General features: G+C 41.6%; 1 protein-coding gene across 1 annotated transcript; it reads left to right on the top strand.

The window, feature by feature from the left end:
- The first annotated feature begins 908 nt into the window (after positions 1 to 908).
- helz2b (helicase with zinc finger 2b) lies at positions 909 to 25,071 on the top strand. Its single transcript, XM_063216217.1, has 19 exons — positions 909 to 913; positions 1,371 to 1,470; positions 3,394 to 3,501; positions 3,708 to 4,222; positions 4,550 to 5,170; positions 5,565 to 6,357; positions 6,702 to 6,780; positions 6,920 to 10,106; positions 10,690 to 10,775; positions 11,468 to 11,602; positions 11,736 to 11,873; positions 12,299 to 12,440; positions 12,603 to 12,725; positions 13,380 to 13,572; positions 20,852 to 20,998; positions 21,313 to 21,534; positions 22,856 to 23,012; positions 23,436 to 23,603; positions 23,977 to 25,071. Exons 1-19 carry the CDS (start codon positions 909 to 911, stop codon positions 24,117 to 24,119), a joined length of 7,062 nt encoding a protein of 2,353 aa, XP_063072287.1. The 3' UTR covers positions 24,120 to 25,071.
- Positions 25,072 to 26,484: the final 1,413 nt, after the last annotated feature.

The following is a 26,484-nucleotide window of genomic DNA, read 5'->3' as shown; positions in this document are numbered from 1 at the left end:
ACACACACACACACACACACACACACACACACACACACACACACACACACACACACACACACACACACACACACACACACACACACACACACACACACACACGTCAAGAGCTTTCCGCTACTGGACCAGCTCTGGCATCAGGCAGTCCAGTCCCCAATGATGATGTCCTTCTTAGTGTCCTTCTGTTTGTTGTTAAACAGTTGAATAGCCCACGTGACAAAGGACCTACTCAGCCTGTCTGTCCTGCAGGTGAGGGCACAGAGTCTGTGGCTGAACAGACTCAGCTGGTTAGTGAAGGTGGTGTGAAGGGGTTGTTGCTGATTGTCCATAATAGAGTCCAGTCTGTTCAGGGCTACAGCTATTATACAGTAACACTAAATCAGCCTTTTGCTATTGACCAGTAGGTCAACATTAATGCAGTGCACTGGGCCTATATTGCAGTGTGTTAGCCTGGTAAACCAGACTAAATGTGGATGTCTAATTTAGTCTGGCCTCGATACATAATACATCCGAAGATTGTTGATGAGAACAACGTTCCCTCAAAACCCTGCCCGCTTTGATTCAAAACACATCTTTGCGTTGTAATTGGTTTGCCAGATTCATGGCATTCTGGCTTCATTGAATCATTATGCGAGGCCAGACCCACCCGTAGACAAAACATTTTGCCGTCCAGCGGGTGGCGCTGGTTCACCAGGCTAGCAGTGTGTTGTGTTTTACATAGGACCTAGGCATTATAAAAAGTTTTCATTCACTCTAGTGTTGTCTTCTTTCATGTACAGGTGATCTACAGGTGATCCCTCGACAGCAATGTCTTACAATGGCAGCCCAGTATCATTCATCCATTCTAGATGATGTAATCAAGCAAGCTGAGCTGTGGGTAGGCTGCTCTGTTTGCACTGTCGAGGAAAATGAGGTAACATACTCCGTGAAGACCTTAGCACACACGTGTCAGGGCAATCTGCTCTTTGCTAAATTCAAGAAGAAAGAAACATGCTGGAGACCAATCTCAGTTCGACCCAAATCTCCAAACCCATCGAGATATGATGTGTGTTGTTTCTTTGTGGAGGGATTTGGGTGCACACAGTATGGGCAAAAGTGTACCTTTGCCAGGACTGCTGAGGAAGCTTTCCTGTGGACTTTCCTGAAAAACAATGCATTAGATCACAATGCTTTTATTAGTATGGTTAGAAAATCTCACCAGCGGCCAGATCACAGATCAGTCCCGTCACTCATTCCGCACCCCTCTACCAATCTGGCCACAGCTGAAGACAGGTAAAAGAGAGAACCACCAAACACAGTTTAAATTACATTTTTTTTAAAAAATGACAGATGACATTCCTGCATCCTAATGACTCATGTGTAATTTTCAGGCGTGAAAGAAAGATCCAAGGATCTGTGGCAAATAAGGGATCTTACCAAGACCGTCTACTGAAGGAGTACAGAGAGAGCAGTAACCAAACGGTTGAGATTGTGCGTGAGACTATTTGTGATACTCTTATAGGTCAGAAGTAGGCAAACTCAGGCACAGGGGCCGCATTCGGTCCGCTGAGCTCTTAAAATGGCTACCCAATATAAGCGTTTTGGGGCTTTGAGATTAACCAAGGCTACTGTATTCATCTAAATAGCTATACATTTCATTACAATCGTAAATGGTCAAAAAGTGATGTCTATGTACATTATTTGTTATTACTGACAAGCCAATGTTGCCCTTGGGCCAAAGTTGCTCACCCACCAGTTATTATGTTGATTGATACACATTTCAGCGTTATTATTTGTTTGTCAGTGGAACTCAAGTCTCAAGAAGGTGTCTTACTAAACTAAACCCTCGGGTTCACACCCTGGGTGCGACAACCCAGTAAACAAGCTGCAGGGCACTTAACCCTTGTAACGTGTTCGTGTTTTGGTTACATAGAAGGTGTTTGGGTCAATTTGACCCGGGCATATAGAAAAAAAAAAAAAGAAAAATGGAAAAAAATCTCATGTTCACCCAAAAGCTCATGTTCACCCTCATGTTCCCCTCACCCTGTCTGTGAATTTCTGTTTACGTTTTTGAGAGAGGAAGATACAGAGAGAGGGGTGTTATCAATATTTTTCAGATTCATGTTCTTTACTGAAAATGAGCCAAAGCCAGTGAATCTCAGTGTGAAAGAATAATAATTGATACTATTTTTCTCAAGCTAAAAATTTTAAACGGGTCAAAATGACCGGGTCAAAATCAGGGGTGTAAATCACAGCCTCCAAGACGATACGATTCAATATCGATATCTTATTATTCGCTACGATGCAATTCTATTATTTACCCCACAATACTATACAATACGGTTTGATTCAACTTTTTTCTGATGACTTTTCCACTTTTATTATGTTATGGAGCTAGGGCCTTGGGCAGGGGCCATCGATTCGATTATTTCCGATACTTAAGAGTGCCCCACGATACAATGCGATTTGATTCAATCATCAGATTATATCGCGATAGTATATCGATACATTTCGATTTTTATTTACACCCCTAGTCAAAATGACCCGAACACCTTACAAGGGTTAAAGGTATCTTTAAGTAGAATTCACCTGAATGAATTAATATGGTCAAGTAGTATTGTTGAAATCATTTTAGAGCACATTTAGTTGCATGCAGTTGCATGCATAGTTGCATGATCCAACCTGTAAAACACAATCACTGTAAAATCACATGAATTACTCAGGAGTGCATGAACTGATTCAGAGGTCTATCTCACAATTTTACGATAATCATAATATATAATTACATAGGGCCCTAATACACATTTGGCTCATGTGCAAAACTTGGAATTTAACATTCACTTAAAAGGAAGGAATATGTGACTATCAAATAGCTCTAGTTCAGGAAACTAAATCAAAAGTGAATTTCAAGTGTTCCCATGTCCTCATAGGTGGACTAGAGTATTTGCACTTACTACAACCTGTAGGCCCCAGACGGCAGTAGACTTGTTGCTGCATCAAATGTGCTTTTATAATCACTGAAGACTGAAATATAGTTACAACATTTGTGTTCAATGTGAAATGTATGTGAAAATATCCATTATTTTAACTTGAGACAGTAAACATACAATCTAATCTGTTAGACACCCTCTATCTCCTCACAGATCAATAAAAGACCTCTGCGCTCTGTATGACATTGTAATAATGCAGTCATGAATGTGTCATAAACATTATGTCAATGTCATAAACATTGTATGACTTTACATTTAAGTTCAATTCGGTTATGACAAAAACAATGTCAACTTTTCATGGACACAAAAACGTTTATGACATTGGCATTATGTTTATGACTCTTTCATGACACTATTATGACACTGTTATGACATTGTTACATCATACGTTAAGTGTTACCTAAATATGCACTGCCTTTACTAGATGGCTGAGAACGTTGATGACGTTGAACTCACACATGATGAAGACCTGTACATGGAATGCCTGGAAGTGGGCACCCAGATTAAATGGAGTTTCCAGATCAAAACAGAGGTCAGTGATCTTCATTTCAAGCAACAATTTGTACCTTTGAAAGTTAACATAGCTGAGAGTTTATGGCTATTGCAACTTGCAGAATCTGGGTTCTTAAGAGCCATATTCTCATACTTCAAACCTAATTGTTTGACAGATCCAGATCTGTAACCTTAGTTGTTTACTTTTTTTCACATCTTTATGAGATTCCACAACCTCTTTTTCAGAGATTACTCTCGCATGTAGCCCTGCTTAAGAACGACAAGAGAGGCGTTTTCAGCCTGGGTCTCAGCACCCAAGGCAAGGTCTGCACATATGCAGAAGGAAAGTCTTTCGCTAAGTCCAGCCTGTGTTACGAAGTCAACGTCACCTTTATGTGCACATCCTGCCATATTGGTCTGTGTGAGCAGTGGCTGGTGTTCGACTTTGGTATGAGACCAGTGCTTTTGAAGAAGATCAAGGTGAGGGTGGGAGCAGCTATGCCTCTTCTGAAAACAGAGGAGGGGGTGGAAACTATAGCACCTGCTCTGGAGCGTTGGCACAAAGGAAACCGAACAATCATTCCCCACCCTCGAGTGAATAGGGCAGAAGAACTTCTGGAAAAGTATAGGCTTCCTGAAACAAGGGTCGATACCAGCGGTACAGTGGAAAGCCTTGCCATGATCCGTCCTTATGAGTACAGGGACAAAATGCATGGATTTCTTTACACGGAGGAACGTGTTGAGACGGATATAATTAGAAGGTAATGGAACCACGCAGGCAATAGCCTACTTAGACAGCAACTAAGGGATTCAAATATTAGCATTTTTAAGGGTATTCAATATTCTATATAAATATAAATATTTAAAGAGTATTGAATAGTCTATTATGTATTACTTTATACAGGATATTGAAATTGATCAATACAGTATGTGCTCACAACATATAGGACTACCCAAGAGCTATACTGTAGATTCCTTGCTTCACTCCTTTCAGAGTTTTTAAAAAATATTTTCAAATGGTGAAAGAACTGTTGTTTATGAACTTTGTTTTGATTTTCTTTTTTTTTCTTTTTTTTTTTAAATCTCAGGCTTGATTTCCGTGGATTCATTACAGTCTCGGCTTGTTCAGCAGCCCCTGGAGACTTTATTGGCTCATTGCCTTTCTCCCATGCTGCAACCCAAGGTACCCCAGAGGGTGTCCTGCTAAAACGAGAGGTGGAGACCGTTCTTGTAGGTTTGGTTTCTCCTGAAGATCAAAAACCTGAGAAGAAAAAGATTTATGAAGCGCTTATCGTTGAAGAGTTCGGTAGTGAGGCTGAGATCCACCTGAAACTGTCAAGAGAATGCGGTTCAGTCCTGGGTTTGCGAAAGGGTCAGACACATGAAGTGGAGGTGCAGTTTCAGTTGAACCGCCTGAGTTTCCTTGAGATGCACAAGGCTATTGATCTCCTTCCACACCTTAATAATGTCCTACCTGATTTCACCAAGTGCTGCCTTCCTTCACATTTCACAAAGTACCCACACCTCAACGGAAAACAGCAAGCTGCCATGGAGTTCATGCTCGGTGACACAGACGGCCAACATGGTGTGGCGCCATTGCTGATATATGGTCCCTTTGGAACGGGAAAAACGTTCACGCTAGCCTCGGCTGCAAAAGAGGTTGTCTGCCAGAAAGGTGGCCGTGTTCTCATCTGCACTCATACAAACAGGTAACTGGACATCACAGATTTGATCAAGTCATTTCAAGTAGATTTAGCAATGCAATAAGCAGTGTTAAAAGTCCAGTGTTTAACTTTACTTTGTTATCAAAACGTATGCCCATTCACAAATGTGATCTTTTCATGAGTATTTATAAAGTAGTACCCTAATATTTACTGGTCTGAAGAAAGTACAGGAGGTCTTGCAGCCAAAGACGTCTATGACTGGTAATTCAAAATGGAGAACATATATGAAAAGTAATAATAATTAATACTTAAAACTGTATGGTGGTGGTAAATATTCATGGAAAAGATAACATTTGTGCTAGAGCAGCATACATTCAGGAAATATGTATACTGCTAAACAATTATTAACCTTATCCAAACTACGTTTTTAAACCCCCAGCTCTGCAGACATATATGTCAGCCGTCACTTCCATCAATTCGTCCAAAATGGATGTCATGACGCTAGACCACTAAGAATCAAGAAAAGCTCAGGCCTTAACGCCACAGATAGTATAACCCTGAAGTACTGCCTTGTATCTCAAGATGGGCAGTTCATCATGTTGCCAAGAAGATCTGACTTGGATTCGCACCGTATACTGATTACGACAACATTGTGGGCAAAGAAACTCTGTAGCATGAACCTCCCCAAAGACTACTTCAGCCACATCCTGATAGACGAGGCGTCCCAGATGCTGGAGTGCGAGGCGCTGGTTGCCCTTGGATTGGCAGGTCCTGCCACGAGAGTAGTCTTAGCTGGAGATCACATGCAGATGGGACCCAGGCTGTTCTCCGTGAATGACGACACGCGCTCAGAGCACACACTGCTCAACCGTCTCTTCTACTACTACCAGTCTCAAGAGAAAGAACTAGCTTCAAAGAGCAGAATAATCTTCACTGAAAACTACCGCTCCAACGAAGACATTGTCAAGTTTGTCTCGACTCACTTCTACACTGGCAAGAGCGTAGCCATCAGGGCTTGTGGAGATGTACCCCCTCACCCGAAACACTATCCCCTGAGGTTTCACCATGTGAGGGGGGAATGCCGACTGCATGCAAAGAGCCAGTCTTGTTACAATTGGGAAGAGACAGAGTGTGTCGTTAAGATTGTGAAGGACCTCTATGACCAATGGCCTGTTCAGGAGTGGGGTGTGGAGAAGAAAGAAGCCATCTGCATTCTCACCGAGGGTAGGCAGGTAAGAACTATTCCAATGGGCTCTACTATGTATCACAGTCATGAACCCCGGCCAATTGGCGCCTTCTTGTTAGCCTCTGGAGCTAGTGTGTGAATATGAGCATATGTGTGTATATGTATTTGAAAGCACTTTGAGTCAACTGTACAGTATTGGTATAGTTATATAAATACATTTTATTTGATTGAGTGTGACTGTGAAGGCCGCATGTACCTGAAAACGGATTTTCAATTCAGTATAATTGCCATCGCTAGTGAACTATAACATATATAACCCTCACAGTTCAACGTTTTAAAGTATTACAAAGCTTTCATATATTAACAAATATATCACCTTTATATCAACAGATTAGATTCATAAGAGATGCCCTGAAGAGCAAACGACTAGATGGGTTGGTGTTGGTGCAAAGCGTAGCCAATATCCAAGGTTAGTTATCAATTACTAGTACAGTGCCTGAAATGTGTGGGGGGTTTTTTGGACATAATTATTGTTTGTTAGTTTGCTTTTATTGTTTGTTATTTTTGTGACGATTTTTGTGACGTTATTTTGTGATCTTTCTCCTCAGGCAAGCAGTTTAGGGTTATAGTGATGTCTACAGTCCAGACAACTGATCATCTACTGGCGTCCAAATGTTGTCTGGAGTTCTTCAATGATGCCCGTGTCCTGAATACGGCCATGACCAGAGCCCAGTCTCAGGTGATAGTGGTGGGAGACGCTGCAGCTCTCTGCTACTTCGGGAAATGCTCCAGAACATGGAGGTGTTATGTAGAACACTGCATCCAGAAAGGGAGTGCGCAACCCGAATATCTTACCGAAGAGTTCCTGAGAGAAGAGGTGGAAGACCTTTCCAGATTCCAAAGACCAGAGTATGACGTTGATGCGGAAGAACCCCCTCCACCAGTTGCTCAGGATGAAGTGGATCCAATACTACAACAAATGATCAAAGAGTATGCTGAAGACAATTCTGATGAATCAGATATAGACAGTGAGAGTGAGGCCACCTATGCATCTCCACAATACTCAAGAAGATGTGGACAAGGAGGACTGCTCCGGCAGCCATTTAACACAAGCCACAGTAGAAGATACAGAGAGCCCTCTGACCACATGTTAAGTCAAGCCAGTAACAGCAGTCTTGTGGGTCAGTCCTTTGTGTGCTTTCTTGAGGATGACTTCCAGTACAAAATGCAATACAAGGAGAAGAAATTTATTCAGAAAACAATGGTGCCCCTTAGGAATGGAGTGAAGATCAGAGTGCTACTGCGGAAGCCTGGCAACTGGTTACCCATTCACCAGCCTGACGGTGAAGACACTGTGCATATAAATGAGCAGATGAAGCGAAAGCATGTCTTTGTTGTGGAAGTGATTTGCTGGAAAGATAACTGCCCGTTCCCTCTCGGGAAAGTAATAGATGTTCTGCCCGTTGGGGCCTCAGTGGAGGAGGATGAGAAGGTTTTGGATGCAATGTTCAAACCATATCAGCTTCCACCTAATCTAGTTCCACATCCTGCAGTGGTTGTTGGCAAGGCCATAGTGGACCATAGGCATGTGAAAACATTCACCATCGACCCACCAAATGCAAAACGACTGGATGATGCAATAAGCATCAAAGACGTAGACTTGCATTATGAGGTTGGAGTTCACATTGCTGATGTTGTCTGCACTTTGGAAAATGATGATGCTCTTTACAGACACGAGACAGAAGAAGATAAGAGGAGCCTTTCCCCTGGTAAAGTCCGTAATGTAATTTCATTAATCACTACTGTGGATAAAAAATCAGGTCAGATCACAAACAAAACGTGGCAATTGTCAAGGATTAAGTCGAATAGGAAATTAGATTATGAACAAGCAGAGAATATTCTCAGGCAGACATCAAATAATGATCTCAGGTTTGAGACAGTGGATGACTGCATTGCAGTAGCATATCAATTCTCACAGGCTTGCAGGAAAGAGAGGTTGACGTCTAGGTGGGCATATTCCAAGCAAAGGGATCATCAGTCTGCAGGGAAAAGAAGATCTTACCTCATGGTGGAGGAGCTGAACATTATGTTTAACCACGAAATGTCCAAATATTTGCTTCAGAGCACTGAGAGCACTGAAAGCACTCCCCTCCGGTGCCAGAAATCTCCAGAGGAAGAGAAGCTGCAAAAAGTCAAGAGTCGACACGAAAGATCAGGTTTCATGCAAATGTCCGCAAACTTACACAGCCAATTCTACCCCAAACTGAATGGGCTCCAACCTTACAAGTTTCCTCACACTAATGAAGGGCTTTCCAAACCCTTTAAGGTGCTAAAATCTGTCTGGAGTAATATCCAGCAGGCTGCCAGAAACAAAGAGTATGACAGAATGGCTGACCTCATTGGAACAGATGACCTGTACCCACAACTTCTGCCCACACTCGAACAACTCAGAGATGCTCAGTCAAAAGCGTACATAATTCGGTCAAACTCCTGTGGTGATGCTGAAGTTGGACATTATTCCCTAGCGGTTGGATCTTACACATGGGCATCCTCACCGCTTAGGCGCGAAATGGACAAGGTCTTGCAGGGGCTGTTTCATTCAGTATACAGTAAGGAGTGCATCCAGTATTCCACAAAGGACATTGATGAACTTTGTAAGCCATTTGAAAGAGATACCCAAGACACAGAGGAGCGACACAAGCTGCAGGAAAGCCTGAAACTCTCCAGAAGTCTTACAAAGAACATCATGTCCAAGCTGGCATGTGTCGTATTTGTGCATGAAAATGAAGATCGCCTCAAAGTGTCTTTCCCATTCAACAAGGGCTCGCTACCACAGACGTTGCCATTGCTGTACAGGGACCTGCTATTGGACGACCACCCTATGTTTTACAGGGATGATGAGCAACAGTTTGTAAAGCTGACCTGGCAAAAACGAGTGTACTTATACTCTGCTTCAGGGGGACACAAGCAGAATAAACCTGAGAGGGACGACACTGCATGCATTGAGGTACAACAGGAGTTATGGCACAACATTGCTGTGGCAGTTCAATGTCAAGATTTCATTGAAGCTGCTAAACTAATTGAAGTGATTTCAGAATCAGAATGTGGAAGTCAGACAGTTGATGCTGGTGGAGGATGCGAGTATGTGACCGAGTACTGTCGTTCTTTGAGCCAAGGTGACATACTGAAGTTACAACTGAGAGCTGAACGTGATAGGATGTGTTTGGAAGGTCCGAAGGTCCAGCTCTTGTACGTCAGTTGTGATTTCGTAGTATGTGTAGAACATGCTCATCAGCCGGTAGAATGTTTCACCAAGCTGGCTGAGTATCGCACCAAGGATTACTACAAGGACATCAATGAGTATGTAAAGGTCTGGAAACCCCTGTGCCGCATGGTATCAGCCACCACTGCTGTTCGGGACAGTGAAAGCATAACCATTGATGACGTGCCAATTACATGGAGACTGAGAGATGACCTTTTGGAGGGGAACTTCTCTCTTCGCAAAGACTTCATTAAACAATGGAAAATTGAGTGCAACTTGGCTCAGTGTTATCTGTGCATCAAGAAAATGAATCTGAAGAGGGAAGAGAAACAATCAGACGAAATGGGTGATCCTCAAACCTTCACATGGGTAGCACATGGAGTGGTGAAAGGCTTTGAGGAAACTGAGAGAAAATCTATGAAGGAGGTGAAATTCCACATCAACCACAGATCAATGAGCATTGTTCCTGGTGGCATATGCAACAAGGCCTCATGCTTCTCAGTTGAAATCATACCCAAGCTTCCTCCTGATATGTAAGTAGTACTATTTGATTGCACACCGATAGATTAATCTTAGTTTTCATATTCACCATATTTATTGTGTCAATAGAATACAAGTGTAACGTAACATCTTAGACAGGGTTCACCCAAACTGTACATGTGATGCTGCACCAATTTATTGAGACAAAGTGAATCTGGCCAAGCTGCCTTTATTCTCCATTTCTGAATCCTTCCAAATTGGTAATATAGATTAAAAATACATTTTCCATGAGGAAGGTTTAAGGCAAGGACACAGATGTTCTGTGGCTTCCACAACCAGTATCATGCATTTGATAGATGTTTGTTACACCCTCCCTCTGACAACTATGAAAGTAAAGCTTGTAGTGCTTTGTAGCCGTGATAGCCAGGCTAATGTCCTCTGACATCTGTTCCAATCATTAGTACAGAATCAGCTGTGTGATCATTAGCAGACATTGCAATTGTTTTTAGCTACGGAATTCAACATACTACCAGTTGAGATATTGCAAAGTTATTGGCTTAATTGGGCATACAGTTATCCTAGAAATGATGCTGTGTGTTATGAAACTTACCATTTTGCATCTTAATCTTTTTTTAGACGAACAGAAAATGCAGTTAACAACATTGTGAAGGCAAATGACCTTGTCCAGAATATCGCACTGGGATGGGGGCTGAAAAATGACAGTGAGATAACATGTTTATAGCCTTTACATACATACTGTACATATTTTTTGGTGATCACTTTGGGTTGGCTCCAAACATTCACAATATTCTTTTAATTCAAGCAACAGTGTTTAACTACATTATCTGTTTATCCCAGTGTAAAACAATGTTAGCGTGCATGCTCTTTTCTGCTTAACATGCTGATACTTTTATGACTAAGAAAGCAAAGTGGTGCTGCAGCAGGATTAAGTGTTGTACTTTGGGAACAGAAGGAGATGACTGTTTACATCCCAATTATAAGATGTGTCTAGAATTCTACACTCTTGATGGGCTTTGTTGTTTTCTTACAAATTATTATTTAGCCTTGCAGCACAAAATAAGTTATTTTGTGGAATAAGCACGTCCTTCACACGCCTAACCAGTTTGAGTATTTACCAGTGTTGCCAGATTGGGCCCACCCATACCTTGCTGGTATCGTGGTCTCTTGTAGTGTGGGATGATCAGTTTATACATTGTATTGACAGACCACCTTGAAAACAAGATGATCCATCTCAAGGTGCTGTCCTTATAAAATAGTTTTTAAAAAAAAAGAAAATTATACAAATACTTGATAGAAATGAGATAAACTATGCACTATTTGTAGTTTAGGATACAATTAATTAATTACCTGGTGACATATCCTAATCCCTGGTGCATTGTCTGTCTATCTGCAGATGTCGTATGCATACCAAAGAAGACAATCATGACACTTGAGAAACCGCGTCAACTTCCACCGCTGAATGAAAGTCAATACGATGCTGTCGCTCATGCCATCAACAGCAGTTTCACGATAATACAAGGTCCACCAGGTATGATAAACATACAAAACATTGATCTTTGGTCATTCATCCCTCCACATGACTTATTCCCTCAACTTTCTGTCATCCTCTTTAGCAGCAACAATCATTAAGAGGTCAAGTGTGTTTTTTAAACATTGTACAGGTACAGGGAAGACTGTTGTTGGGGCCTACATTGCCTATTGGTTCCAGAAGCTGTTGGAGACAGCTGTGGAGCACAGTGACAAGAAAGAAGTAGTTATGTACTGCGGCCCTTCCCACAAGTCCGTTGATGTAGTTGCTGGTAAGTAAACATTATGCTAAATAACAGTTAGAAGGCATATTTCACTGCAATTTTCGGGTCAATTTATCGCTGTCTACCACTGACCACTCGGTGAGTTTCATGTCTCTGCAAACGAAAGTTTAATGGCATTTTATGATCGATTGCTTGAGTGCTCCATTGGAGTCAATGTAAAGGTCTCTACTTCACCCCAGAAGTCACACAAACAGGGCTTAATGTCTAAAATAGCGAACCACCACTTTAAGTTTGCTAATGGTTGTTTGGCTTCCCAACAAAGTGGGAGGAGTTCCCGTTTTTTCGGGAGCTCAGAAACAATATTTGTATTGCTCTTGGCCTGACTAGGAGCAATGCTGAAGGTGTTGCATCACTACGAGGGCACAATCTGGCTAGGGCACTGGTGCAATAAGTATGTAACTTGTGGTCTGCAGAGTACCTCCTGAAGTTTGAAGAAAACCTGAAACCGTTGAGGGTGTACAGCCGGCAGACGGAGATGCAGGAATACCCTTACCCAGGAAGCTCCCTACAGCTGTCGCGCAAATCACGCCAAGAGAAGTCGAGACCACAGCTCAGGTTAGTTACTTTGGTATTAAATGCACTTTTCAGAGTTGTGAGCTTGTGGAAATAAATCAAATTTAAAGTTACATTCTGTGTATTAGCTTTGCATATATCAAAATAATTATCATCTAATGTGCTGAGTTTTAAATTGTTTTTGTTCATGATGCGCCGTCTTAGGAGTATCACCCTTCATCATCGCATTCGTGAGAGTGGAAACCCTCACTCAGAAGACATAAAGGCCTTTGATGAGAGAATTAAAAATGGTGAAATATCTGAAGATGATGAAAAAGAAATAGAAAAGTAAGCACGGTCACTTCCTCGCCTTTACGGAATTTTCATGACAGTGTCAAACAGATGGGCCCGTCAATGGGCCTGTTCACTCTTTGCCGAAAAACACTTAAAGGGACAGTTTGGTCAATTTCAACATGCAGTTGTAATGCTCACACTACCCTGGACTTGTCAGTACCTGAGATTTTTTTTTCTTCTTCTTCAGCCGTTTCCGAGATCCTGGTCATTGTAATGGGGGCAGCTCTTTGTTTACATTTCAAAAAAACATTTTTATTTATTCCCAAAAAAATCCAAAAGGTTATAAAACATCAGTAGACAACTAGCAAACAGCAGTACCTTTTGGGAAAATATTTGGAGTTGGCCTATGTTTCATTTTTAAAAAATGTAAACAAAGAGCTGCCCCCATTAGAATTGCTCATATCTCGGAAAGGGCTGAGCCGAAAAATGTGGCATCACCAGGTACTGACAAGTCAAGGGTAGCGTGAGCAATACAACTGCACGTTGAAATTGACCAAACTGTCCCTTTAACTAGGCTACATCAACATTGCTATATGCCAATGCAGAGAGTCCAAAGAAACCGATTAAGGATGGTCTTTAACATTATGGTGACAATAAAGTTATTGCAGAGCCTCTAGTCTGCACTAAGGGGTTAACTGTCACCTGCAGGTACAAGGAGAAGTTGAATGAAGCTCGTGCTTATGAGCTGAAGAGCCATGACATCATCCTGTGCACGTGCACAGCGGCCTCGTCTGCCAACCTCACCAAGGCCCTCAGCCCCTCCTTCATCCTCATCGATGAGTGCGCCATGGCAACTGAGCCTCAAGCCCTCATTCCACTGGTCAGCTATGATCCCAAGAAGGTACGTCAGGCTTTACATTGCATTACACTTAGTTGATGCTTATATCCAAAGCAACAAGGACTAGCTTGCTTCAGTAGCCAAGACAAGAGAACAAGTCATTACAGTCAGTAAGTGTATTTTGCTCTGTTGCACTAATTGTATTTCTGTGAAATCGTCATTGTGTGTTCATGTGTGCAAGTACTGTTTAGTGCAGGGCTTTGAACCATTATTTTTTTCCAAACGTTCCGTTCCGAACAGAAACGGAATTATAACGTTTCCGGTTCTGAGTTCCACCAATAAATTGACGTTCCCGAACCGGTTAGAACCAAAAAATATTGTTCCCGGAACGGTTAATTTCGTTCCTGTCAGCTGATTACTCCCCATAGGCCTAACTGACGTTAACCAAGAAAGATGGAAGTGCAAATGAGTCAGCCTACATTCAAAACTGTTTATTCAAGCTGATGAAAAGAATATCCTCCAGAATTTTGTCATTCAGGGACAACATAAGCGGAGAAGCAGAGAATAAACCTCAATGATGAAAATGTGCGCTCCATGCTGACTTGGGTCACGGGGAGCACTATGATGGACATTGTGAGTTTGTGCATGTTTGAAGCGGCCATGGATGCCCAATAACACCGAACATTGTTGGTGCGCTTTACACGCGCTTCCCTGCAATGTCTTACAGTAATGCAATGCAAACTCTGTCCTTTTGTATGACAGTGGTTTCTCTTAATTAAGATGTGGAGTGAAGACTTTGTAATCTACAGCTCTCTCTCCATTCAGTCAGAGAATGTCTGATGTCACACAGGACGTGAACCTCAGCCGTCATGGTAATGTGCGCAGGAAAATAATGACTTTTTTTATAGTTTGAGGAACGGTATTAACCGGTATTAACCGGTTACCATTATTTTTAAATAAGTGTTCCCGTTCCAGAACATAAAAAATAATAACGTTTCCGGTTTCGTTTCTGTTCCCTGTAAAATACAAAAAGTTCCTGGTTTTCGTTTTCGTTCCTTGAACCGGTTCGAAGCCCTGGTTTAGTGTAATTATTGTTGGCAGCTGAAACTGCTTTGTATGTGAGTTCCAGTTAGTATTGTTGCTCAGCTGTGAACTATCTCACCTGAGCAGAGCCATTAGCAAAAGCACACACCCCTGAAACTAGTCTTTGTGCAACGAGTGGCACCTACTTCCATATTAGAAATCAGGGAGCGCTTCCAGGGGCAGCTGTTCAGCGGCAGCCCTCCTCGTGCCAAGACCGACGAGTGACAAGACCAGCAAGTCTACCTGTGCAAGGCAGACGAGTGTCAAGAGCAGCAAGTCTAAAGCACTGTCCCCTCCGCCTTCAAACAAGCAAGGGTGACACCACTGCTGAAGAAGCCCACACTGAACCCTGCTCAAGTAGAAAACTACCGACCTGTCTCACTGCCTCCCTTTCTATCCAAGACACTGGAAAGGACAGTTGCAAAGCAGCTTACCAACTTCCTAAACCAGAACGGACTACTGTACCCAAAACAATCTGGTTTCAGAAGTGGACACTCGACCGAAACTGCCTTACTCTCAGTAATTGAAGCTCTAAGGACTGCAAGAACAGAAGGACTATCCTTAGCCCTCTTCATACTAGACCTGTCTGCAGCCTTTGACACAGTCAACCACAAGATACTCCTGAGGATACTCGCGACCTTGGGAATTACTGGTGTTGTTGTCCACTCATGGTTCAACTCCTACCTATCTGGACGCACCTTCAGTGTGTCATGGAAAGGGAAACAGTCTACGACTCACAACCTCTCCACAGGCGTACCCCAAGGATCAGTGCTGGGGCCCCTTCTGTTTGCATATACACATCCTCCTTGGGACGTGTCATTCAAACACATGGGTTCTCCTACCACCCAGATGTACCTGTCGTTCCGTCAGAGGACACCATGGTTTCGGCATGCATATCTGCCTGCCTCAACCTGGATGAAGGACCACCACCTACAGCTAAACCTGACCAAGATATAGCTCTTGGTGATCCCAGCTAAAGATTGACTGTGTCACAACATCAACCTCAAGATGGGCACCACCATTGTGACCTCAAACAAAGTCGGCAAAAACCTTGGCGTCATGATTGACAGCGAGCTGTCATGGTCCAACTACATCAACTTAGTCACCCGCACCTGCCAATTCTAGATGTCCAACATGCGGAAAATCAGTCCCGTGCTGACCCAATATTCTACACACAATGACTGGTTTACGCCACAATCCTGTCCCGTGTTGACTACTGCAACTCACCCCTGGCAGGTCTACCTGCTTGTACGCTAAAACCACTGAAGATGCTCCAGAATGTGGCATCGCGTTTGGTATTCAATCAACCCAAAAGGACCCTTGTCACTCCTCTATTCTCCTCTACTTTTAAGAAGTACCGTGAGATGGAGCTTTATCTAACATGAAAATGAAGTTGTACTTCCTGTTGTTTGATTTCCTGTTGAAACACACCCTGAAGTCCACCTCTAAAACGTTCACATAATTTACTTTATTCAGTTTCACCTCCACTGGGCTATGTGTGTCAAACGCCAGCAGGGTGGTGTTGGAGTTGCTGATGATAATATGGAAGGGAATTATTGTTCCCAGTATCATAGTTGGACCCTTTTCAGCAAGTAAGGGGTGAAGCTGAATTCTGTAAATTATGTGAAATTCTTGGATGTGGTTCAGGGTCTGGTCCAACAGGAAATCAAACTCCTTGAAGAGCTACTTTTAATTTCCATGTTAGATAATGCTCGGTCTCACTGTGCAATGTTCAGCACATTGGTCTTAACCCCCAAACGCTTCAAGGGAGAGCAATTCATGGATTGACTATCTCAGTCTCCTGACCATATCCACACTGAAACCCTCTTGTAGGTGCTCAATCAGTGGATCTATGCAGTTACAAAGCAATACACAAGCAATGGGAAGTTGGAACTTCATACGCAGCAAGTTATGTCTGATTTAGACAGTTCTACAAAGGGGTAATTAACATGGTTTAAGTATTCCAGTTTAAGTCCAGTAAAGTTTTTGGAGTCAATGGAGGGTATGAATAAGATGCAAGGAAGATGGCTATGGGCTCAGATTAGAGGGTAAAGGAATAATAGACTTACATCTTTTTTATTGAATCGCCTCTAAATGTATGGATAAATAGGTGAAAACTCCCAAACCTGCATAATATCCTTATTCACCCATTTTTTTTATTATTATTATATATTTTTTTTTACATTTTTCCACTTAAAGGGACACTGCGCAGTAAATGGTCAAAAAAGGTACTGCAACTATGGTGCTCATTGAAACTGGGCTGCCTATTGCCAAATTTGATCTTTACATGAAAGTTTACTAAGTAATAAAGAACTATTTCCTAGTATGGTCCAAGTAGAGTCATTTTTGCAGCTGAAAATGGCTATTTTTTAGAAATTCAAAATGGCGGACCATGGAGAAGATCCCCCTTTTCATGTATGAACAGTGCATTTTTTCCAGTCATAATGAATACTTAGAATTTGATGGTGGTGGTAAGGACTCATGAAAAAGGTAACATTAGTGAATGGGCAGCATGAATTCTGGAAATAAACTAAAAATCTCACACAGTGTCCCTTTAAAATTGGTTATAGTAATCGTAGCTCCTAAAAATTTGATCAGTAATTGTATGTTCACGCTTGGATTTCACCATAAAAAGTAGAAAGCAACAGCACCAATATGTTTCCAATTATCACCAAAAAACATGGACGCATAACAGCCTTACCCTCGCTGTACAGTACATAGCTGTCCTTGATTCTTTATGTCAGTTAACTTGAGCAAACACCCCCGCCCCTTTTGTAGAATAGTTTTGATGGACATAAGTCTCTCCTTGTTCGTCTTTTAAAAAGAGGTTTGTGGACTTTCCAATTTACCTTTAGACTTCAGGCATTGGTTACTGTGTGCTTAGTGCAAGCTAGGCATGTGTGTACTACTACATGGGCCTACAAGGCCGCGGACCAGGGGCACAAGAACCAACCGGGGCCTGAAGCCAAGCCTCTATATTTCCATTTTCACATTGTGTTAAATATTGCAAATATAATTTATTTTTTTCTTGGGGTACAAACCCCCAAAAGTGGAGGGTCTCTAACATCTTGCCTAAAACGCAGTGTTTTTTGGAGCATCCATGGAGGGGGGCCTTTCTTGCTGTTTGGCCCAGGGGCCCATGGAGGTGGGCCTTTCTTGCTGGTTAGCCCAGGGGCCCATGGAGGTGGGCCTTTCTTGCTGTTTGGCCCAGAGGCCCATGGAGTCATTATCCGTCCCTGCATACTCTGTAACTTTGGCAGGAGGATGCAGTGAGAGGGCCTCTACAGTAAATCCAGCCGTATTGGAGTGAAATTTAACGCTCTACACAGTATTTTGTCTCGGTCTAAATTGGTGGTAAAATTGGCACCACAGGGGAACCACGTTGTGACAGTAGTTGAGTGATGAAGGTATACAGTCAGGTTTGGCACAACCAGGCAAGCAAGCTAGCCAATTGTCCAGGGGGCTGCACAGGGGGTCTGCAGGGCCAGATTATTGCACAGGCTAGATATGGCTGCAACCTAGGGGGCCCCCACAGGCTAGATATGGCTGCAGCCTAGGGGCCCCCCTCAGGCTAGATATGGCTGCAACCTAGGGGGCCCCCACAGGCCAGATATGGCTGCAGCCTAGGGCCCCCACAGGCTAGGTATGGCTGCAACCTAGGCCCCCCACCTGCCAGGGGGCCCCCAAAAGTTAGATATGGCTGCAGCCTAGAGGGCCTTCACCTGCCAGAGGGTCCAAGATTGGCCAAAAGTGAAGAATTTGCAGAATTGTGAAAGGATGCAATATTGAAGAATTCATCTGTCACGTTTAGTACAGTTGGTAGACGTTATCCTTAATTCCTAGCTCATAATTATGACATTATGTCTATGTAAATGTGTTGTGAAATTTGTCTTCCAGGGGGCCTACAGCGACCTGTAGCCTAGGACCCTCAGGCCATCTTAATCTGGCCCTCAGGGTCTGGTAATGGGTTGTTATGGACTTGTATTCAAATGACAACAATGACAACTTTGTGACTGAGGCAAGACCTACCTCAATTCAGTAGGCGTGTATATATGGACACATGTAATCCGATTAAACGCACATTTAAGCCGCTTACACGTGTAAAGAGATTATATATGCGTCATGTAAACTGCCAAATAATCTCTTTAAATATAAGCGGGTTAAATATTTAAGCCGATTCTAACAGGTGGTTTACGCCGTTCATATAATCCGATTGGAGGAGGAAACTCCCCATGTATACAGGCGCACCTGGATAAACCGATTATTAGAACCTTTTTTGTGTTACTGCGCAAGTGTGAGGGCGCGCGAGATAAGGTTAATAAACAACGAATTGTGTCATTTAACGGCAGATAACAGCATTGATCAATCACAGTGTAATTAAAATGGCAGCAGTTGTTAGAAAAAACAAAAATTGGTCGGGGGAAGAGACGGTGTTTTTGTTGAAAACCCTTCAAGAACAAAATATAATGGCTAAGCTAGATGGGAGGAAGGTGAGGAATGTCGAGATTTTTAGCGACGTTTATACAGCATTGAAAGAGGCCGGTTTCGACCGGTCGGTTGATCAAATCAAGTCAAGATGGAAAGCGCTGAAAGCCTCATACTCCAACGCCAAAAGGCAAAATAGCAAAAGTGGATCAAGCCCGGCTAATTTCGCCTACCAAAAAGAAATGGAAGATATTCTTGGAGGTGAATTATTTCTGTTTACAACCCACTGTTTCATTCGTCCCTCATGTGTGTTTCATCCGTCCCGACAGTGAGGGACGGATGAAACAAACGACAGGTTGCATTCAAAGTTAAAAATAAACGTGATACCTTAACGGTTGTGTTAAATTACAACTGTAACTATTAGAATACACATATAGGTTGTTGATCATATCACAAAATGCTTTTCATCTGCTTTATTATTTTTAAAAATAACCGTTAAGTAAAAAGTGTTTCATTCGTCCCTGCTCTCCCCTACCACAGCGCCACAAACCTCCGAAAATGTATAATTTGTATAACATTAATTAATAAACAAAAAGTAACCGAAATCATATCCATTTTTACTAAACAAACGAGGGCAACATACGAGACCAATAGGCTATAGTTCTGCTAGTCAGTTGTTGAAAAACGGCTAAAAACAACCTGACAGCTTCGCGTGACCAAATGGATTGTGCGTGCGAGTCCTACTCATACTCGTGATTTTTTTTTTAAAGAAAAAAACAGCACCTATTTTTGTACCTGTAAAGCAAACTGCTCCGACCTACTGCAACATTTGTTGCAACAAATTCTATCGGATTATATTGATGTAACATGTAAACTCAGAAGAAATGTAATCTCTTTATTTGGGGCTCATGTATACAGTTCGGTCGAATTCTAATAAACCGATTACATTTAATCTCTTTATACGTAACGTGTCCATATAAACACGCCTAATGACCAAAAAGTGCAGTTACACTGTCAAATCTCTCTTGAGGGGTTGGCAATAGGCCTCTTTGTACCTTGAAACAGCCTTGATACAGTATAAGCTCACATATGCTTGTGTCTCCTGTATCTCTCTTTCCCAGAGTGCCTCTCTGGCCATAAGCAGTAAGTTATCTCTGCTGTCAGTATTTTGCTCGCTGCATGCCTAGAGCAGTCCCACTTACTCTATATATTTACTCAACCTTTGCTTTAACAATACTGGGGTGCATTTCTCAAAACCATAGTTGTTAACTATGTTTGCTACTTTGTTGTATGAAATGCAATTTCCCATTGACAACTACCCAAGTTGCTCACGGACTAACAACTAGGCCTTCAAGAAATGTACCCCTGTTTTGTTAGTTACACAAAAGTAGCCTTTTAAAAGACAGAAAATACTAATCAACTAAATCACAGCCTTCCCAAAGTGACCTCCTTGAGGGATCAGTACTACAGCTTCATTGAATTCCATTCGTAGTAGCACCATCTTTATGTTGACTGACTGTAATATTTACTTGTTAATGTACTATATGTTTCTGCATGTATACATGGGTTCAAAGTGTTTGTAAACACAATGTTGTGAGGAGGGGCACGGCACTGGCAGCCAACCACCTGAGCAAATTGTTATGACCGACAGCGGCTTCCAACAATCAGAGATTGAGTTGTGCGCAGCGAGGTTCATGCAAACAGGGGAAAACAAAAATTTAGAACCCATGTATAGACTAAAACGTACCTAGTTGTGTTCCCGTTGTGTTGTGTTTCTGTGTGTCTGGCATGATTTTTTTTGCTGTGGTAAACAGCTGTTAAAGTTTTTTCCTAGATTGTGTTGCTGGGTGACCACAAGCAGTTGCGGCCCATCGTGGCCAATCGGAAGGCCAACATGATGGGCATGTCCCGGTCCATGTTTGAGCGCTGCATATCCACCTATAAGAAGGCCGCATGCAGACTCAACGTCCAGTACAGAATGGTACCTACTGAATTGGCATTTCCAATTATACATCTAGGGTTCAAATGCAACTTCAGTTGTACAGTCTTGCCTTTTTGATATACAGAATACAATCAAATAAATATTTTTTGATATCAATACATTAAAAAGATATAAAACTGACTTACAACAGTGATTATTTTGATAAGAAGAACAATGCAGTGATGCCCCATCTAGTATAAACATATATTTGGTCTTTAAATCACAAATTTCAGTTTTTAAGCATATTTACACCTTGTTGTGAAATGTGTAAATAATTCCTGATTAAATAATAACAGAGTTTGTCTTTCCCACAGCATGAAGACATATGTGAGTTTCCATCAACTGCTTACTATGGGGGCACACTGCAGACGATGGTGGAGTGCGGGCCGAGTGCCCTGTGTATCAGGAGACACGGCATGATTCAGCCCACACGCATTGTGTTTGTGGACATAGAGGGCACAGAGTCCAGACAGTTCATCTCCACGGAGAAAGGAAATGAAAGATCGGTGGCAAATGAAGAAGAGTGCATCAAGGCCGTGAGTAGAGGGAGCCATACAGTCATTTCTTCCTGGCATTATTTCACCTGCTGCTCTCAGTTCCCGTAGGTAGACAGTAACAAAGTGTGCGGCAATATGCATCATCATGTGTGATGCATTAGAGCAGGGGTCCCCAAACTTTTTTCTCTGGGGGTGGCATTATCGTTCCTGACTGTGATCAGGGGCCGGGATAAATCATGTGGGCTGTACATATACTAGGCCACTGCCCTGTATAGTCATAATTTCTAGCACAAAATAGTTCATCATTACAAGTGATTTGCAAAAGAAGTGAGTACTTCACATGTTTTTCAATTTGAAATATCACAGGTATTCCTTTTCATTTCTAATAACTATGTAAAAATAGCAAGGAAAGGTTAGAAAAATATTGTGATTCACAGTTTATGAGTGATACAATAGAAATGATAGGCCTGTTTATATTACAGTGAGATGAGAAACTATCAAGACAAGAAACTTCAAGTGATTCACACTAGGTTAGTGAAAATTAAACTGTAGGAAGGCCTGTTGATAAAAAAAAATATATATATATATATTTTTAAATATATTTTATCATTATTTTTTTTCTGTAAGGATTGCTTCTTTGGGCCAGTTCAAATGGTGAGATGCCGAGAGGTGGAGGGCCGGTCAAAGGGGCGTGGCGGGCCGCATCCGGCCCCAGGGCCTTAGATTGGGGACCCCTGCATTAGAGTATAGTACTTGTACAGTTAAATCATACACAATAGTAGATATTATTACATGTTTAGAGCACACTTGAAAAGAAAAACAAATGTCTAAGGTTATGAGTTAAACATAATCTTTGGTTTAAGTATAGGTAGGCTACTGACCATGGTACTGTGCCTCAATGTTGTTCCATAGCGTTGCTTGTCAGTGTGATGGTTTGGGCAAGTAACAAGGACCACTGTAACATCAACCATAGCATGTAATGTAGTAATGATTGTTGAACTAGAGAATATTAACTGTACCTGATTATTACACTAGATTAGACTTAGGCAATGCTTTTATCCAAAACGACGTTCAGTTGTTATCAGTACAGGGCATTGGTTACAATCCCTGCCACAGTATGGGGTTAGGTGCCTTGCTCGAGGGCAGCTCAGCCATGGAGAGAGGTAGGGAGTGGAAGGATGTGATTCTAACTTGCAACCTACTGATCTAAAGCCCATCTCCCTAACCTGACCATTAGGCCATAGCTTCTCAATGTACTTAATGGTTACATTACTGTTGAGTAATGAAGTAGTGCAAAGCAAGTGTTGTGTAAAATAAATGAAGTGAATGTATAATGACGTGTTCATCCATTTAATAACAGACAAAGATTGCTGAGGAGCTGGTTAAAATAGGAAAAATACGGCAAGAGGACATCGCCATACTGTCACCTTACAATGCCCAAGTGGCCAACATTAAAGCTCAACTAATGCAGCTTGGGCTTCTGAAAATTACAGTCAACACCATCACAAAAAGCCAAGGTAAGACCCTGTCCCATTGAATTGCTTTTCAGATCATTTGTCACAGACCTGGTCAAGGATGTGAGTGAAACTGAGTTGATACAGTAGACCAGAGATGGGCAACTTTCGTGATAAGGAGGGCCCCATTTTTCATAGCCACGGTCGCAGGACCACATACTGTATATTATAATCACAGATTTGACTGTAATTCGGCGAGTTCGAGGGACAGCCTGAATTCTGGAAAATAAACTATGAAATATATTACACAGTGCACCTTCAAATAACTGAAGAAGTGTAATGGTAGTGCTATTGACATTCCTGTTGAGGGGGCCCCTCCCTAATACTTTGAGGAGAAGGGTCCCCATTTTCCTTGGCCTAGGGCCCCTGCATCACTTGAAACGGCCCTGATTATAAAGCCCAAATGTCAAAACTTGTGTTTCGTAGGCAGCGAGTGGCGCTATGTGATCCTGTCCGTGGTGCGCTCCTGCCCCGAAGAGGACATCCCGAAGAGTCCGCCCAGGGAGTGGAACTCAGTGCACATCGGCTTTGTAGGGGACGCCAACCAGATCAACGTTGCCATCACCAGGGCACAGGATGGCCTTTGCATTCTGGGTAAGACTGACAGGAACAGGAACTGATTATGATTCCATGGGCCTGTGGGCGACACAACAAGAAGCCCCAAAGTCATAGTCAAAGCCAATAAAAAAATCCAGAAAATGCCAAGGTGGTTGAGGCTGTTCATATACATAATATTCAAATCACAATAATATTGCATTTAGTGTTAAAACCAAGCATGTTGAAAATGTAAAGTAATATGCATAGCATTTATGATATTTCTGGGAATATGCATTATTTTCAAAGTTATGATTATCATGATGTGTGTACCCTGGAGGATTATTGTTGAAGCCAGACATTTATTTAGATTGTAAGCCGCCTTGCTAAAACACATTTCATTTCATGCTTATGAATGTTTGACTTTCTTCAGGTAACCGGAAACTACTGTGCTGCAGCAGAGCCTGGAAACAACTTCTACAGTTTTACACAAAGAAGAATTGTCTGGTGAATGAGGATGATGTCTGTGTGCGTAAAGTGTCAAGAGCAACGTGGTGTATGTACTATACACAGTAAAACATGTACTCTGGGACCAGATACACCCTAGAAGATGTTAAATTGACACTGTAAGTGTTGAATTAACACCATATATCTTTTTTTAAAACTGTCTTTTTTTCACAGTGCATTTTTCTTTTGACATGTCATATGTTGAGGTCCAGTGTGTAACATTTTTAGGTTTTCATTATCAAATTTTGTGTCGCTCATTCACAAACGAGTACTCTCGAATATCTATCACCACTATAGATTTGAAATGTTCCTGTTGGCTCTACATTTTTTTATCTGTGTCCATGTTCATTTATCTTTTTGAACTCCTTTGCACCTAACCAGGGAAATATACACACATTCTTGTTTTTTGTTTGCGATAAACTCATAATGACAATGGGTGTCATCATATTGTCACTTGTCAGCCCTAAAATTTTGAAGAAGGGAAGAGGAGACACATTTAAGGGTTTGGCTTATTGTCAAGTTATTTGGTTCTTCTACTCGTACTTTATAAATGCATGTAGTAAGAATCAATGACTCATTCTACCCATTGGTCAGGAGTAGCAGTAGGACCCTACCGTGGCGCTAACAGTAGGCCACTTGCCTACAATGCAGCTGACCCGGTTTCGATTCCCGGTCTGGGTCCTCTGCGAATCTTCTCCATCTCTTTCCCAGCTCACTTCCTGTCTCTCCTCCACTGTCCAGGGCTGCGTTTCCCAACTCTGAAGTAGTACTTAAAGGGACACTGTGCAGGAAATGGTCAAAAAAGGTACTGCAACTGTGCTGCTCATTGAAACTGTGTTGTCTATTGCCAAATTTGATCTTTACATGAAAGTTTACTAAGTAGGCCTAATAAACAAATATTTTCTAGTATGGTCCAAGTAGGGTCATTTTTGCAGCTAAAAATGGCTATTTTTGGAAATTCAAAATGGCGGACCATGTAGAAGCCCTTTTCATGTATGAAAAGTGCAATTTTCCCAGTCATAATGAAAATTGACGCTGGTGGTAAGTATTCCTGAACAAGGTAACATTAGTGAATGGGCAGCATGAATTCTGAAAATAAACAACTAAACATCTCACACAGTGTCCCTTTAAGTAGTACTTAAGCCTGTCTGATGATAACCAATAAAGGCTTGAAAAGCCCAAAAAATATTTTAAAAAATAAGTAGCATTAGTTCATTTTGTAATTGCTTGTTTACACTGATACAGTGTTGTTATCTTGAAGGTGTGTTGAGTCTCTGTGGTGGCGTTGAGCGCTTCTGCGATGCTCTGTGACGTCTCAGATGACTTGCCATGAGGACATAAATTGGCACCTAAGGTTTACTAGATTGCTAACTAGATGAATTGAATTGTTTTTTTTCTTATCGGTTTGATTTTTTAATTGTATATGCTGTATTGTGTTTTTTACACATTTGAATACTTTCAGGGGCATAGCAGTATATGAATTCATGGGGGAATTAATGTCTGGGAACATTGTCTACAACTGAACTCTGGATAGGGACAAATGTATTTTTCTTTAATAAAACGATCTTGTGCGATTCACTGCTTGATGTGATTTGTGTTACCCTGATGAATTTCAGTTTACCCTGGTGAATTTCAGCCTGAGCAAATTAAAGCTGTACAATAAATTAAAATATAATGCCCATGTGTATGTCAACAAAACAATATATAACAAATGAGAGGCAGCTTGAAGGAATTCAGTCTAATCATGATAGCAAAATCATTTTTTTATTGCGTAGGCTATGTGATGATCAGGGCTCTAGTCTAAATTAACACCAGCCAATCACCAAATGCTGCTGAAATTGCATTCCTCTGGTAGAAAAGACCAAGTTACTAGGCACTTTCATCCATTTCTGAGAGGGTTTGAGATTCATATCCACAAGCCATTTTGGCTGGTGTTGACAAAGAAAATAACTGAGCATTTAACATTAATGAGTGATAGACCGGTGATAAACCGGTAACAATAAGTGATAGAGTATGAATAAATAACAATATAACATTGAACATTTGACATAGGTGACAGGAATAGAAGACATAATAATAACAATAATACAATATTTGTAAAAGACAAAGTAAGTCACATTACATAAACAGAAACACATTTGTTTAAGACAGAGTCAAGCTTGTGGTGGTAACGCAGCGAGTGGTAGGCTAGTACAAAGAAAAGTCTCTTAAAATCAGGGTAATGAGAACAATAGCCATTTTGTATATACACAACGTAACATACTTAATATAGCATTTACATTATTTATAAATTAGGGACAGAATCCAATGTGTTTTTAAAAATAACCTTATTCGTGTAAACAGCATTTGAGTTGCTGAACTTCAGTCATGAAGCATTTCGGTGCACAGGAGTAAGAGTTTGATATCAATCATAAATCAACCAATCAACCAACCA

Source organism: Engraulis encrasicolus, chromosome 14, assembly GCF_034702125.1.
Source record: "Engraulis encrasicolus isolate BLACKSEA-1 chromosome 14, IST_EnEncr_1.0, whole genome shotgun sequence".
In the NCBI taxonomy this organism is placed as follows: Eukaryota; Metazoa; Chordata; class Actinopteri; order Clupeiformes; family Engraulidae; genus Engraulis; species Engraulis encrasicolus.
This window is presented reverse-complemented; position numbering and strand designations above follow the sequence as displayed.

Bases quoted from the DNA above. Each gene is read 5' to 3' on its own strand.
- helz2b (XM_063216217.1), top strand. The intron at 6,358-6,701 runs GTAAGAACTATT...TTATATCAACAG, and splicing joins TTCTCACCGAGGGTAGGCAG to ATTAGATTCATAAGAGATGC. The intron at 11,603-11,735 runs GTATGATAAACA...AACATTGTACAG, and splicing joins GATAATACAAGGTCCACCAG to GTACAGGGAAGACTGTTGTT.